Source organism: Cetorhinus maximus, chromosome 17 (genome assembly GCF_964194155.1).
Source record: "Cetorhinus maximus chromosome 17, sCetMax3.hap1.1, whole genome shotgun sequence".
In the NCBI taxonomy this organism is placed as follows: domain Eukaryota; kingdom Metazoa; phylum Chordata; class Chondrichthyes; order Lamniformes; family Cetorhinidae; genus Cetorhinus; species Cetorhinus maximus.
Window position 1 is genome coordinate 68,654,171 of NC_135895.1, and position 16,117 is coordinate 68,670,287.

The window sequence follows — 16,117 nt, forward strand, 5'->3', positions numbered from 1 at the left end:
TCTATAATGTAGAATCAGTTATTGGGCAGTAGGCAATACCTGAGATTAGTTTGTATTCATGTGCTCAGTGGTTGCATAAACCAGTATTCTGATTTATTTAAATATTCAATTCCAAAACTGCTTAAAGCCAGTGCATATAGTATGAACATAGACAATGCTTACATTATAGCAAAAGCAAGTAGTCAGTGAAAATTGAATTATATGTTTATTTAAAATATAATTTCAATATAATTTACTGAGCTGCAGCACTGGATTCACCTCTGATTACATGAACAGGTTTTGGGGGTTTCACTAAGATAAAACCAAAATACTGCAGACGCTGGAAATCGGGAATAAAAACAATGCTTGAAAAACTCAGGTCTGGCAGGATCTGTGGAGATAGAAAGTTTCGAGTCCACATTTGACCTGAGTTTTTCAAGCGTTTTGTTTTTATTTGGGAGTTTCACTCGTGTAATATGGAGCCGTGCCTGTTTAATACGCAGGCAGGAAAGTTGTAGGCCTTACAACTAGCTCACTTGCCCTCATAATTATGAAATATTGATGTCTTTTAGCACTTTACTGTCATGCTCATATTTCAGTTTGTTTAGGTGACTAATGTTTTGCTACTTTGTTTTCTTTCAGTAACAGTTTTCAATGAGGGTACACAATCAGATGTAACTGAGCATGCTTCTCAATCTGTTCCCATGGTTACAACATCCACGGGAAGTCTGTCTAATACTGCTGACTCAGGAGGTGGTGATGATGGGGATGAAGTGTTTGTGGAAGGAGCAGACCAAGAGGGGTAAGATAGAAGACATACCTTGCAATCTGTGGTCCTTTTTTTTTCTTAAGAAACAATTTAATACAATATATTAAATTAATTCACTTTTACAGTTTTTATTGTTACACTTCTGAAAATGAATAAGTAACTCAATACTTCATTAAATTTCAATTGATTTAGAATGCTAATTAAGTTCTGAATTGACTCCACATTAAAGATCCCAGTAACCTTAATTGATCAACAATGGTTAGTAATGTTGGGCATTGTAGAATGTTAAGTGTATGAATATTTGTAAAAAGGATGCGGGAAAACAACCAAATCATCTCTTGCCTGATTCAGCCTTTTATGACCCGTGCTCTCCTATCTCTCAATCTTCAGGGAGAGGAAAAATCTTGTGGCTAATTTGAGGAAAACACTAGGAAATTTGTTTGTAATTGCCTAAGGAAATTAAGTTAATCTGCTGAAGACTGTGGCACTGCATGAAGCCTTCTAACCCCAATTAATTAATTTACCTCTTAATGGTACAGTACTTGTCCACTCACCATACACATGTTTTGGTAGGTTATTTTTGACTAATATCCTTTGTGAAAAGTGTTTAATAAGTCTAAACTAATTATTTACCATGTTATGATCCTAGACTAGACCCCCAAGTTGCTAATATCCAATTGGGGATCAATAATGTTTGTTTAAAGTAGACAAAGTTTGGGATTCAAGACACTTAGTGAATAAAGCCACAAGATTCCATGGATTTTGAACAAATATAAACTTTACTATAGAAGGTCACAAAGCAGTTTAACACTCGGGCGTAAAATGAGGTGCATGTGAGCTGACAGGCAAGCTGTGGTCAAACACCACAATGTCTTGGTTGCAAGTCCATGAGTCCACGAATTTTTCAACAACCCACCTAGACGTCAGTAAACAGAGTCAACTCTTCCCCCTCATGAGAGATTCCAGTCTCCACCATTGAAGATCTAATCTGGGAAGTCTCTCAAAGTCGTTCCAACTCTGACTGCATCAACAACGGCCACAGGGTTTCAATCTCATCTCCAGAGATTCCAATCTCTGGATCCCTGACATGTGCCCAAGCACTAACCTACAAGCTTATTTGGCTCTTTGGCCGTGCTGAGCAGAACACTACTGCTCCAAAAGGTTACCTTTGCTCCAATGACCTGCAGCACAAAATCACCAACCTTCTGCTGCTGCCTTGGATCTTCAGGGCTTCTCTGGGGCCCTCCTTTGCAACCCTGCCCCTTACTGGGACACTTGTCCTTAATGGTGCTCTACTACCAGTCACATGACCCAGGATTCTACAATTTCTTTCATCCCTGCATGGGCTTGCTGGGCCTGTCCACAGTCCAAAGAACTCAAAATGCTGAATTGTGCATGTGTAGCCTGTTCCAGCCTGTGCATGCGCGGAAACTGAGGTTTGTGCCATTTGGAGTTCCTGACCTCTGCTCTTAGCAAGAAGGTAAGTTGGCTTTCGTAACAGCCACAATAACTTGAATAAATATTATAACTCATTTGGAAGGATTTTAAGCTTCAGCCCCTTTTTCCTAATTAGGTAAAATACAAGCAAAATTCTGCTGATGCTGCGATTTTAAAATAACAAAATGCTGGAAATACCCAGCAGGTCAGACAGCACCTGCAGCAAAAGAAACACAACTTCCATGTTGATGACCTTTCATCAGAATGCAATAATTTAGATGTGACTGGTTTTAAGCAAGTACAAAGGCAGGGGAAGTGGGAGGGGAGGGTCTGTGATAGTGTGGAAGGCAGGAGTAATTTAATGACAGAAAGGATGGTCCAAGGAAAAAGGGAGTGGTAATGGGGGCAAGAAAAGAAAAGATGTCAAGAGGAGGTGTAAATTGAAATAGCTAAATTATTACCAACTGCTGCTGCCCAAAAGATGGTAGCTGTTTTTATGATCTGAAAGTGTTGAACTCATTGAGTCTGGAAGGCTGTCAAGTACCTAATGAAAATGAGGTGCTGTTCCTGGAACTTCTGTTTAGCTTCAGTGGAACAGTTTTGGAGGCTGTCTAATGCAGAACCTGATCAGCCCCTGGTGATGAGTGCAGTGTCTATTGATGTATTTCAACAATGCACACCAACTTAAACAATAACAAATTGATGTGACATATCGCAAGTACTTGAGCGACAGTTTGACGCTATTTCAGGTGATAGAAGCAAAGGTGTGGAGCAGTGTGTAAATGGCAGCAGGACCTTGAAATTATAGTTCACTCAAATGGCTGTTAAATGAACCATCACTAGCTTTGACAAGTTTCCCAATAAGTCTTCCTTTTATATATAATCATATATGTTCAGTTTTACAGTAGCACTAGGCTTTTATCATCTCCCTGGCTGAAAGGGAGGGGTGGCCAAACTGTGGTTCTCGAGCCACATGAGACTCTTTTACACACTAATTCCTGATGGTGTAGACTCAGTGACAGAAACAAAAGATTTCTCTGCCTAAAACTGCTGAAGGTGGATTGCAGAATTCTTTAAAGTTAGATTGCTGAGAAGTTATCCTAATCAGTTCAGTCAAATCTGATGTTTCAATCTTTCTAAACATTCAGAGATCTACAAACTCTTCCATTTCCTGATTTGATAAGTCACTTAAACTTTGGGTGTAAGTTTCCCAGCTGGGTGGAGGCAGGATCAGGTGGAATTTTCCCAGCCTGGGGGAGGTGGGATTGGGGGATTGAAAAATAGTGGAAATGGCTGTTGGGCTGACTATCCCTGAAGTCTTCTGGCTACCTGCTGGCCTTTCAGTAGCGGGATGGGAGTGAAGTCAGAAACGCCAATGGCAGAGGATAGCTGCCATTGAGAAGCATGCTCAGTTACATCTGAGGGGTGTGGATGACTTGCGTTAGACATCTTTCCATTGGCACATTGGAAGTCAATAAGTAGGGAGTCTTAAAACATAGTTACAAACCAGTATCCTAGTATTCAGTGACGTGGTATTCTTGATGTTTCCATTTGTTAAGCGTTACAGTTGGTAATCTTAGAGCCATAGAGGTCTACAGCACAGAAAAAGGCCCTTTGGCCCATCGAGTCTACACCGGTCAAACAAGTACCTAACTATTATCCCATTTTCCAGCACTAAGCCATGGCATTGCAAGTGCACATCCAAATACTACTTAAATGTTTTGAGGGTTTCTGCCTCCACCATCCTTTTCAGGCAGTGAGTTCCAGATTCCCATCACCCTCTGGGTGAAAAAACTCTTCCTCACATCCCTTCTAAATCTCCTGCCCCTTACCATAAATCTGTGCCCCCTGGTTATTGATCCCTCCACCAAGGGATAAAGTTCCTTCCTGTCTACCCTATCCATGCCCCTCATAATTTTATACACCTCAATCATGTCCCCCCTCAATCTCCTCTGCTCCAGGGAAAATAACCCCAGTCTATCCAATCTCTCCTCATAACTAAAACTCTCTAGCCCAGGCAACATCTTGGTAAATTTCCTCTGCACACTCTCTCAATCACATCCTTCCTATAATGCAGATTCCAGAACTGCACGCAATACTCTAGCTGTGGCCTAACCAGTATTTTATACAGTTCCAGCATAACCTCCCTGCTCTTACCTTTATTGGCCATGGCATAGAATATAAGTATCCCATATGCCTTCTTAACCACCTTACCTACCTGTCCTGCTACCTTAAGGGACCGGTGGACATGCACGCCAAGGAACCTCTGATACTTAGTACTTCCCAGGGTCCTACCATTCATTGTGTATTCCCGTGCCTTGTTTGTCCTGCCCAAGTGCCTCACCTCACACTTATCCGGACTAAATTCTATTTGCCACTGACCAGCCCGTCTATATCTTCCTGTAATCTAAGGGTATCCTCCTCACTATTTATCATCCCACCAATTTCGTGTCATCTGCGAACTTACTGATCAACTCTCCTACATTCAAATCTAAATTGTTTATATATACCACAAACAGTAAGGGACCCAACACCGATCCCTGTGGAACCCCACTGGACACAGTCATCCAGTCACAAAAACGCCTCTCGACCATCACCCTCTGCTTCCTGCCACTCAGCCAATTCTGGATCCAATTTGCCAAATTGCCTTGGATTCCATGGGCTCTTACCTTCGTTATCAGTCTCCCATGTGGGACCTTATCAAAAGCCTTGCTGAAGCCCAAGTAGACTACGCCAAATGCATTGCCCTCATCTGCACACCTGGTCACCTCTTTGAAAAATTCAATCAAATCAGTCAGACGTGACCTCCCCTTAACAAAACCTTTGCTGACTGTCCTTGATTAATCCCTGCTTCTCCAAGTGTAGATTAATTATGCCCTTCAGAATTGCTTCCAATAGTTTCCCCACCACTGAGGTTAGACTGGCTGGCCTGTAGTTTCGTGGTTTATCCCTTCCTCCCTTCTTGAATAACAGTGCCACATTGGCTGTGCTCCAGTTCTCTGGCATCTCTCCTGTGGCCAGAGAGGTATTGAAAATTATTGCCAGAGCCCATGGGATCTTTTAATTTGATCCCTTTCAGTTTGGTTTTTTCCCCTGATGACTTGTTTAATTGAGAAGTGCAACAGCCCCATTAGTTCATTGGTTGACAAACTAAGCATATCTTATTTCTTCAGTCTTAGTTCGGATGTGATGTTGGAAATTGAAGGGCATCAGGAGGAAGAATCTGCTCAGCCATCTGAAGAGGCAGACCTCCCATCCACTAGCCAGGATCCTCCTTCCAGTTCAGGTAAGTAATTTAAAAGGGCACTTTTCGATTTATGTATGTTTTCTTACTGAGCTTTGCACATATATGCTTGTACATAGTGCAGCAAACCCTTTGCTTAACAAGCATTAATGGCGAAGCATTAATCCAGTGAGCTATCAAAGTGTTTTAACAAATGAACACGAGAGTGGATTTTGTTCAATGAAATATAATAGAATGCATATCTGGTATATGTAAATTTAGGAAAAATTGCACCTTCTCAGGAATGCTTTTTTTAAGAAAATGTACTTGCATGCAATTAAATTTAGGCTGCCTTGGAAGGCCATTTTTTATATATTTTTTTAAAATCCTGTGTACCTATGTCAGCAGTCAATTCTCTGGATGTTGCCTTTGTTTAGTTCCATTTCCTAGCATTTGTTTGGAAAGTGAAAGCAAAATGCCTCTGTCAATACATGCTTGAGTGCATCCAAGAGATGTAGTGCAAAATTGGCCTGATGCACAGTGCTTAATTCTGAAGGACAGTATTTTATATCGTGGTATCACATCCCATAGTGTGTGCTTACCTGTTTTTCTGATATGGTTTTAATTTTTAAAAATGTACTATACAGTCGAACAGGATAGTTGATGTCATTGTAAATATTGACCTGGTCTCTCAGTATTTGAGCTGTCTAGCAGTAATGAAGCTTTGATAACCAACCACAACAGCCATAATTTTTGGTTATGTATGCACCGCTGCATAATATTGCCTCTGGATTTTATTTTTTACTTTGAAATCTTTTGGTAGATGCCAGTGTCAGTCAGCCGAAACCTTTGAGAAGAGTACGACTTTATCCACAGATGGGGAGAACTGTTGTTCGAGGGCGGCAGTTTATTAGCCGAAGAGGTAAGGCCCTGTTCAATTTATGTAATTCAGGTTTGGAAAGAAATCTTGGAATGCTTTACAAGGGGAAAGATGAAGACAAAACAAAGTAGGAATTTAGGCAGGAGACTGAAGGCATAGTCCAGGACATGGATTTTAAGATATAAGAGAGAGGTAGCAAGGCAGCAATTTTGTGAAGGCATGTCAGAGTTGTGACAAAGACATGCTCACTTTTTGGGAATTGGGGAGCAGGCGGTGAGTGGGAGGAGACTGGCAACAAGTAATAAAACCAGCCACATTCAAACTGGGATGTAAGGTTGCAGGTGATTACTTAGACTGGAGGAATTTTGAAATTGGTTCACTTGGCACAAGGAGCCAGAGAGTTTTGCAAGGATGATCATGGGATTCAAGATCTAGATTTAGCTAATGAAGGTCATGGGGTCCTGTTGGCTCCCAAGGAAGGCAGTTGAAAATCCAAGTTTGGGGTAATTAAGTCATGGACTTAGTCATTTTAAATCTATATTTTAAATGCAACACATGTACTTTGCATTAAAAAAGGCAGAATATGCAGCTTTTGCTTCATTTTTATTATACAGTACTTGATAACACAGGAATGAGACACGAATTAGCAATTGCTGTCTACAATAGAAATCATCTTTTCAAACATTAACACAAATCAACTTTTGAAATTAATATCTGTCCTTTATGGCAAAAAATATATTAACATTTTCAAAATGACCATTGCTAAAAGCATTAAGAAAAAGAATTTAGTTACACCCAAAGATGCAAGGCTACTTTGTACCTTGTTAGGAGAAAGCAAATTTTATACTTTTTTCTTTGAGTAAATGAATTATATTTGATTTCCTAATATAAAGTAGAATGGGAATATCTGAAGTATATCCTTCCCTAGCCCCAAAGTACATTTCAAGCTGTCAAAGTGCTTGGTTTGTAGGACTTCTGATTCTGTTTGCAGTTGAATTAATGTGTGCTTGTTTGATCCAGTGGGTAATACACATTCACATACAGGGAAGTATGAACACTGATTAAATTTGCCAACTTCCAGGGCTGGGTTTTAAATATTTTCCTGTGTTTTCTGATTATCCTTGCTGCGTTTCTAGCATTGAACATTCTAAACCAGAATAGTAATTCAAAAAGCTAAGGTTTTAGTTAAAGTCTAAATCCTCATTTAATTTTACAAGTTGAACTGGCTTTCATTTGGATTGCAAAAATTTATCTGGGCTCTGCATGCCACATTGTTTTGCCAACTTCACTTGGCATTTAAAAATGTTTTCAAGTTAAATCATCAGTATAGCTTTAGGTAGACTGATCCCAGAGTTTCAAGTTATTACTTGCATGTTTCTTCTTTGTAGGCATGAGTCATTCGATGGCAGGAAGAGGAATAAACAGAGGAAATCATAATTGAAACGCATGTACCCATGATGCGTATTGATCCCTGGCTTGTCTCGTTGCAATAGAACTGAAATTTCGGAACTTCATACATTTGTGGGTATTTGTCACAATGTAATCTTCTCATTGAAAAATAAAATGATTTCCTTTTACACTGTGGTGAAGCTTGAACTTTTCTTGGAAGGTTTTCTAATTGCATCCATACAAGTCCTTCATTACGCTTCTTCTTATATTAATGGCCTTCTGGTTAGCAGGATCAACGGTGTAGTACTTATCTAAATGGAGAGGAGTGAAGTGAGGGGAAAATGTTGTCAAACAAAGGCAGCATTTGGTTTTATTTTAAAATTGAATTAGTGTTTCCTCTACTGTGGTGGATGGAGTCAGAGGAAAAACCTGTCATACTAGTAAAGGTATTGCATAAACTTTGGTTGTGTTGAAATATCAGTGACATGCCTAGACTGCTTAGATAATGAAGTATGCCCTGACCTGCACTACTTCAAGCCTTTGAAGTGTTGTATATGAGACTTTATAAAATGAACCAATTGATTCTCAAACTGATTAGAGAAGTGAGGCAGGAGAAGCAACTTTGTTTATACAAGCTCCTGTGACAATTTCATTTTTGTCACAAACTGCTGAATGCTATTTTTTCTTTCTATGTTCAGACAATTGCAAACCATTTTTGCATAGGAGTGGTTGGCCATACAGCCCCTTGAGCCTGATCTGCCATTCTATTGGATCATTGCTGATCTGTACCTAAACTGCATTTATTGACCCTTGTATGGCTCCTGATACCTTTACCCAACAAATATGCATTGAACTGTCTCAAATTTCAATTCTCCAGGTATCCACAGATTTTTGGAGCAAAGAGTTCTAGATTTTCACTGCCTTTTAAATGGGAAAAGTTGCTAACTCTAAACATTTGAAGATTGTGCCTTCATTCTAGATTGCCTACTGTGTCGAATCCCTCAATTAGGTCACCTCCTGCCATCCAAACTGAATGGACTACGAGCCATGTCAGGATGCAAACTTGCATTCTAACTTAACCCTTTAAGCCCTACAGGTATTCTGGTGAATTGATGCTGCATTGCCATCTAGGGCCAATATACCCTTTCTGAGATCCAGTGCCTAAAGCTAAATGTGGTATTCTAGATGGAGTCTGACCAAGTCTTTTGTACAGCTGAACTATCAATTCCTCTTTTGTGAATTCCAACAATCTTGCAATAAAGGTCAACGTTAGTTAGCTTCTATGATTTATTTTTGTTCCTGAACACAAGCTGTGTTTTGTATACATGGACACTTAAATCCCATTGCATCTCTGTTTCCAATCTCTTTATTAAGAGAATGTTCTGATTTGTTGTCCTCTTGTTTTCAAGTGAATGGCCTCGCACATCCATCACATTGAAACTACTGTTTTGAATATTATTTGTGTGACTTCCTACTTCAATTTACACAACTTGCTGTGCCCCGACAATTGAGATAAACTGACGGGTCTGTAGCTACCTGTTTTCTCCCTCTCCCTTGTTAAATACTGGAGTGATATTTGCAATTTAATGATCCACAGGTGCAATCTAGAGATTTGAAAATTTGACTAATCCATCTGATTTCCTTTTTTTTAATACCCTGTTAACTATGACATCCCCAAATATAAATCCGGCTGAAACTTACCACCAGAAAGAACATAATATTCATATCTTTCAGCTCGTTCAAGATTTGGAATTGAAATGGCAGAAGTGACTCTTACAGGGAATCCATGCCAATTTTTTCTGACTGACATTGCTGAAGAAAGTTGCCCTGGAAGAAAATTAATCAAGAATAATGCCCAAATTAAAATCATGGAAAATAACTATTTGATCTAACCAATCAGACAAACCAATTTTGGCTCAAAACATTGCTATGTAGGTAAAAAGTGGTTAATATAACTTTATTTTTCAGGTGCCTTATACCTCAGTTAAGGGGCTAATTGGTTTGGTAGTCTGCAACTGTGGAGTTCTTTTCCCCTCACTTCGTCTCTTTCCCACCCCACACCAAACATTCTGCAGGTGGGATTAGAAATTTGCTCGAGTTACTGTGTACTTAATTATAATTACTGTACTGTCTGCAGATCTTAAAGAAGTAGCTTCTGACCAAAGTTCATATCTGCAATGAGTACAACCAGTTGGTAGTATCCTTAGCAAGGACACTAGAGGAAATGTTCAATAGGTCTTGATACCTTAAATCTGCACCTGGAATTTATGACCAACTGCAGAAATTACAGTTACACAAAATAAGATATCTTTCAATAACAGCTCATTTAAACAAAGAGGTGAGCCTCGTTTCTTTTATGGCAGATTTGTGTTGCGTTAGTTTAGTTCATTTTGAGCATGGTCAACATTCTGAATGTAGCATTATTTGCACATTCTATGCCAAATATGTTTGTGGCATCTGTACTGATGAATGAATGACTGTCATGGAGTTGCTGTCAGAGGGGACACTATATCTTGATAGGTTATTTCTGCCCTGCAGAATAGTATCCTTTTCCTGTATAAAAGAAACTGAAATGAAAATCTCAAAGTTAACTCGGAGGTGGATCGCTGGCATCATGTGATCACACTCCAGATTTGCTCTTTAATTGCTCTTCAGCTGAATAAATCAATACACCCTCAAAAGAAGCATCAGTTTTTGACATCGTATACAATTATAATTACCAAACCACTTTGCAAAGCCATTATCCAGTTACTTCATAAATCGACTAGGAAGGTTGGCTATTTTCAGGTGCTTTCTGCAAAATTGTCCCAGTATGTGAAAATTGCATCTGATCTCATTTTGTAGTTGTGTGACTCAATTCACAAACCTAGTTCTGCTTAATGGTCTATTAAGGATGGGTTCAGAACGAGTTTTAATTTTGTCATTAGAGAAATTAATTTACTATGTTAAATAAATAAAAAATGTTTACTGATTCTCAATATTCCTTGAACACGCCTGGCCAATGGGTGGGTTGGGGGTTGGGTGGGGAGGCAAGGTGAGGGGAATCAACTGAATGATTACAATGTTGAGAAAGTTGATGATAAACAAGTTCCACAGATTGCTATTGCAAGATAAGACTACAAAAATTACCTGTTTAGCCACAGAATCTACTAAGATAATAAAATTATACCTGTCTTCAGTGATTTAATAGTCTGTTTTATAATCAGTGTTTGGCGTTTGAAGCGTTGCCTTAATACCCGGTAAGTGTAGGTACCAGTGCGTAGTGCACAATTTGTGGGGGATCTTTGATAAACATATTTCTGGTATCGTCCACCTGGAATAACAATGTACCTTGGTTACTGAAGAAACTTGCATGGTTAGATATCCATTCTACTTAGCCACAATCATGAGATGTTTCTATTTTCTGAACTGTTCTATTGCGTGAAAATAGTACACTTGCAGAGATAAGTATATCTGCATAGTCAATATTTGAATATATTAGATATTTTGTAGTAAGGAGTTCATTGTTTATCATTTTGTTGATTACACTTTATAGATTAAAATTGACCACTCATCAAGTGGGAACCTGAATAGAAAAGAAAATAACCATTTTTGAAGAAGTACAGAGTTTCGGGTCTGTTTTTGTATGCAGCCACTGAAAGAGCTGCCCTTATTTTCCCATTCAATCCAGCAAAGCCGATTGCTATTGATTGAGGGTAACCTCTGTCCATGACCCCATTCTGAAATCGCCAATACTGTTCACCCTGCAATTAAAACAAGAATCGTGAATGTGAATGTTGTTCTTGAAGCAATTTAAATTTGCAATGCAACATGTAAATTAGCATGTTAACCAGGATGGAAATGTAAAATCAAATGCAAATACACAACTTTTCATTTTGCTAACCTTTCAGGTTCATTATAAATTCATTCTATACATTTGGATGACCTGGAAAAGAGAGCTGCTTAACTGTTCACTGTCTGGTGTTTATAATTAAATTTGAGAGTACTGGCACTGTGTTTAAATCCATTGAGAAAGACTCCGAAAAGGATGAACTATCCGTGGCTAGCTAAAGAAGTTAAGGATAGTATATTGAAAGAAAAGGTGTACTGCTCTGTGAAGATGAGTGGTAGGCCAGAAGATTAGGAAAATTTTAGAAACCAGCAAAGGGTGACTTGGAGAAATTAGAATGAGAGTAAGCCATTAAGAAATATAAAACAGACAGGAAGAGTCTGCAAGTAAGGGGATGCACAGACAGGAAATTATGCCTGAGTGGTGTAGACAGTGTGAAGTTTGGAATTTGGTAGATGTGGGAATTCGGTGCAGAGGGGGTAAAGAGGTGCTCCTTTTTCTACCTTTTCAGCCTCCAGTAGCTGGAAACATCTATCTTCGTCTCCAAACTAGGAGAGTGTAACTTTCTATTAACCTAGCTGTGTAAATTATAACTAATTGATTAAGAAAAAGAAATAGGAGCAGGAGTAGACCATATGGCCTGTCGAGCCTGCTCTGCCGTTCAGAACGATTCCCTGAGACACTGAAAATCTGTGTCTCAGCCTTAAATGTATTCAACAATGGAGCATACACAACCCTCTGGGATAGAGAACTCCAAAGATTCACAACCCTTTGGGTGAAGTAATTTCTCCTCATCTCAGTCCTAAATAATCGGCCCCTTATCCTGAGACTGTGCCCCTGTGTTTTAGATTTCCCGGTCAGTGGAAACAATCTCAGCTTCTCTGCCAATCAAGCCCCTTCAGAATCCCCTAAGGTTAGACAGACGCGCTAGGGATGGTGATATGCTATGATTGCAGCATGTGGCAATCTGTGGAATAAACTGCAATCCCAGACAACCACATCTAAAGTCTATGTATGCAGCTTAGACTTGGGAGCACAGGAATTAACAAAAACAAAAATAGCTTGAAAAACTCAGCAGGTCTGACAGCATCTGCGGAGAGGAATACAGTTAACGTTTCGAGTCCGTATGACTTCTTCAGAACTAAAAATATAGAAATGAGGTGGGGGTGGGACAGGTAGAGCTGGATAGAGGGCCAGTGATAAGTGGAGGCAAAGAAGAGATTGCCAAAGATGTCATAGACAAAAGGACAAAGGGGTGTTGGTGGTGGTGGTGATATTAGCTAAAGGATGTGCTAATGATGACATTAAGGGTAGAAAGCAGGACGAGCAAGTGACAGCCCTAGTGGGGGTGGGGTGGGGGGAAGTGATCTAAATAGGTTAAAAGGTAGAGATAAAACAATGGATGGAAATACATTTAAAAATAATGGAAATAGGTGGGAAAAGAAAAATAATATATTTTTTAAATTATAAATTATTGGAAAAGGAGGGATCGGAAAGGGGGTGGGGGTGGAGGAGAGAGTTCATGATCTGAATTTATTGAGTTCAGTATTAAGTCCGGAAGACTGTAAAGTGCCTAGTCGGAAGATGAGGTGCTGTTCCTCCAGTTTGCGCTGAGCTTCACTGGAACATTGCATCAGGCCAAGGACGGACATGTGGGCATGAGAGCAGGGCGGTGTGTTGAAATGGCAAGCGACGGAAGTCCGCAAAGCGGTCACCCAGTCTGCGTTTGGCGCCTCCAATGTAGAGGAGACCGCATTGGGATCAGCAAATGCATTGGACTAAATTGAGGGAAGTGCAAGTGAAGTGGGCCCTTGGACGGTGAGGAGGGGGGGAAGTAAAGGGGTAGGTGTTGCACCTTCTGCTTTTCTAAATGGGGAGAGAATTCAGAAATCTGGAGTGCAAAGGGACTTGGGAGTCCTAGTCCAGGATTCTCTTAAGGTTAACTTGCAGGTTGAGTCAGTAGTTAGGAAGGCAAATGCAATGTTGGCATTTATTTCGCGAGGACTAGAATATAAAAGCAGGGATGTGCTGCCGAGGCTTTATAAGGCTCTGGTCAGACCACATTTAGAATACTGTGAGCAATTTTGGGCCCCGTATCTCAGGAAGGATGTTCTGGCCCTGGAGAGGGTCCAGAGGAGGTTCACGAGAATGATCCCAGGAATGAAAGGCTTAACATATGAGGAACGTTTGAGGACTCTGGGTCTGTCCCCGATGGAGTTTTGAAGGATGAGGGCGGATCTGATTGAAACTTACAGAATATTGAAAGGCCTGAATCGAGTGGACGTTGGGAAGATGTTTCCACTAGTAGAAGAGACTAGGACCCGAGGGTACAGCCTCAGAGTAAAGGGAAGACCTTTTAGAACAGAGATGAGGAGAAACTTCTTTAGCCAGAGAGTGGTGAATCTATGGCATTCAATGCTACAGAAGGCTGTGGAGGCCAGGTCATTGAGTGTATTTAAGACCGAGATAGATAGGTTCTTGATTGGTATGGGGATCAAAGGTTACGGGGAGAATGGGGTTGAGAAACTTATCAGCCATGATTGAATGGCGGAGCAGACTCGATGGGCCGAATGGCCTAATTCCTGCTCCTATGTCTTATGGTCATGGGAGGGTGTTGAGGTGTAGGGGGTGATGGAGGAGTGGACCAGGATGTCCTGGAGGGAATTAACAAGTCTTGTTACAATTGTACAGGGCTTTGGTGCGACCACATCTGTAATACTATGTGCAGTTTTGGTCTCCATATTTAAGGAAGGATATGCTTGCATTGGAGGCGGTATAGTGAAGTTTCACTTGATTGGGATGAGGGGGTCTTATGATAAGAGGCTAAGTAAATTGGGTCTGTATTCTCTGGCGTTTAACAGAATGAGTCGATCTGATGGAAACATACTGAAAGAGCTTGATAGGGATTGTTTCTTCTGAAGAGATATCAGATGCATTGGATGTAATCTTCCAAAGTTCCTTAGATTCTGGAAATGACCCAGTGAATTAGAAAACTGAAAATGGAACACCCCTATTCAAGAAAGGAGGGAGGCAGAAAAAAAACAGACCAATTAGCCTAAATTCTCATCTTGGGCAAAATGTTGGAATCCATTATTAAGGAAGCAGTTGCAAACCATATGAGCATGAACATATGAATTAGGAGCAGGAGTAGGCCATTCATTTCCTTGAGCCTGCTTTGCCTTTGGATAAGTCGTGGCTGATCTGACTTGTCACCCTTGTGGCTTCAACTCCACTTTTCTACCTACCCCTGATACCCTTTAACTCCCTTATTAGTCAAGAATATATATGCCTGTGCCTTAAAGATATTCAATGGCCCTGCCTCTACCGCTCTCTGGGGAAGAGTTCCACAGACTCATGACCCTCAATTTCTCATCATCTCTGTCTTAAATGGGAGACCCTGTATTCTTAAACTGTCCCCTAGTTTGTCTTTCCTATGTTCTAGTTTGGTGCTGTGTAAATCAGATTTTCATAAGTGTTGTGAACGGCATTTTTACAACTAGTTGTGTAAACCAGATTCCATCAAGCACTTGGTCATCAGCCTTAAATAATAAATAGTAACCAAAAGATAATTGATTAATACCTGAAAAGGAAATGTTTGCAGAGCCATGAAGAAAGGAGGAGTTGAACTAATCAGATTTTTCTTTCAAAGAGCCAGCACAATGGCCCAAATGGTCTTCTGTACTGTATAATTCTATTGCATTTAAAACAGTAGCAGGAAGATGGTGGGAAGTCTGTTTGAGGATTTGGAACCCAATTTAAGAGTATAATGTCCAAGGAAGTATTATGGTCAGAACCATTCTGTTACACTACTCAATTCCATTAAATTCAACATTATTTTGATGTCAAATCGGTCCCTTCAACAAATGAGCAATGGAGAAGAGGAAATCTAAGTAAACTTTAGAAACTTTTTACCTTAAAGAAAAATGTTTTCCCATTACAATTGCACCTTGTGAAGACTGTATCTATGGGAGATGGAATTCCCCACACATCAGAAATTCTACGAGGGTTTCCTAATGCTTGTCTTTTCTGGTCCATCGTCCAAAACAAATGACCTGCAAACATCATAATGCATTAGAAAAGGTGTAGTGCCAGAGAACTGGAAGATAACGCAAATCCTATATTTAAGATGGGGGAAAGAATGTGCCCAGGAAGTAATACACCTGTTGGCTTAACATCCATGAGGAAAAATAATGGTATCTGAGCTAAAGGAGAGAATAAAATAACTTCTAGAAAGCAAAAGTATAGCAATGAATAGCCAATATGGATTTCAAAAGGGAAAGTCTCGTGTGACCAACCTTACTGATTTTTTTTTGAGAAGGTAACAGAGTCGACAATGGTACTGTAGTGGATGTAATTTATCTGAATTTTCTAATCCCCTTAAGGTGCCTCAGAATAGACTGAAGCTCAGAAAAAACAGTCAGGGACAAGTGACAAAATAGACATTTTTCTGGGATGTTGGCATTGCTGGCAAGGCCAGTATTTGTTGTCCATCTCTAATTGCCCTTTGACAAGATATTGGTGAGCTGTCTTGAACCACTGCAGTGCTGTTAGAGAATTGCAGGATTTTGATCCAGCCACAGTAAAGGAATGGTGATATGCTTTCAAGTCAGG

At 40.0% G+C, this 16,117-nt stretch overlaps 1 protein-coding gene across 6 annotated transcripts in view; it reads left to right on the forward strand.

Moving 5' to 3' along the window:
• Positions 1–7,865, forward strand: part of tprb (translocated promoter region b, nuclear basket protein) — a 112,993-nt gene extending 105,128 nt beyond the window's left edge. For all 6 annotated transcript variants that reach the window (XM_078561392.1, XM_078561394.1, XM_078561395.1 and 3 more), the window contains 4 exons: positions 622–781; positions 5,359–5,471; positions 6,232–6,330; positions 7,677–7,865. In XM_078561392.1, the coding sequence (XP_078417518.1) occupies positions 622–781; positions 5,359–5,471; positions 6,232–6,330; positions 7,677–7,729 (425 nt within the window). In that variant the 3' untranslated portion in view covers positions 7,730–7,865. The remainder of the gene's footprint in view (positions 1–621; positions 782–5,358; positions 5,472–6,231; positions 6,331–7,676) is intronic.
• Positions 7,866–16,117: the final 8,252 nt, after the last annotated feature.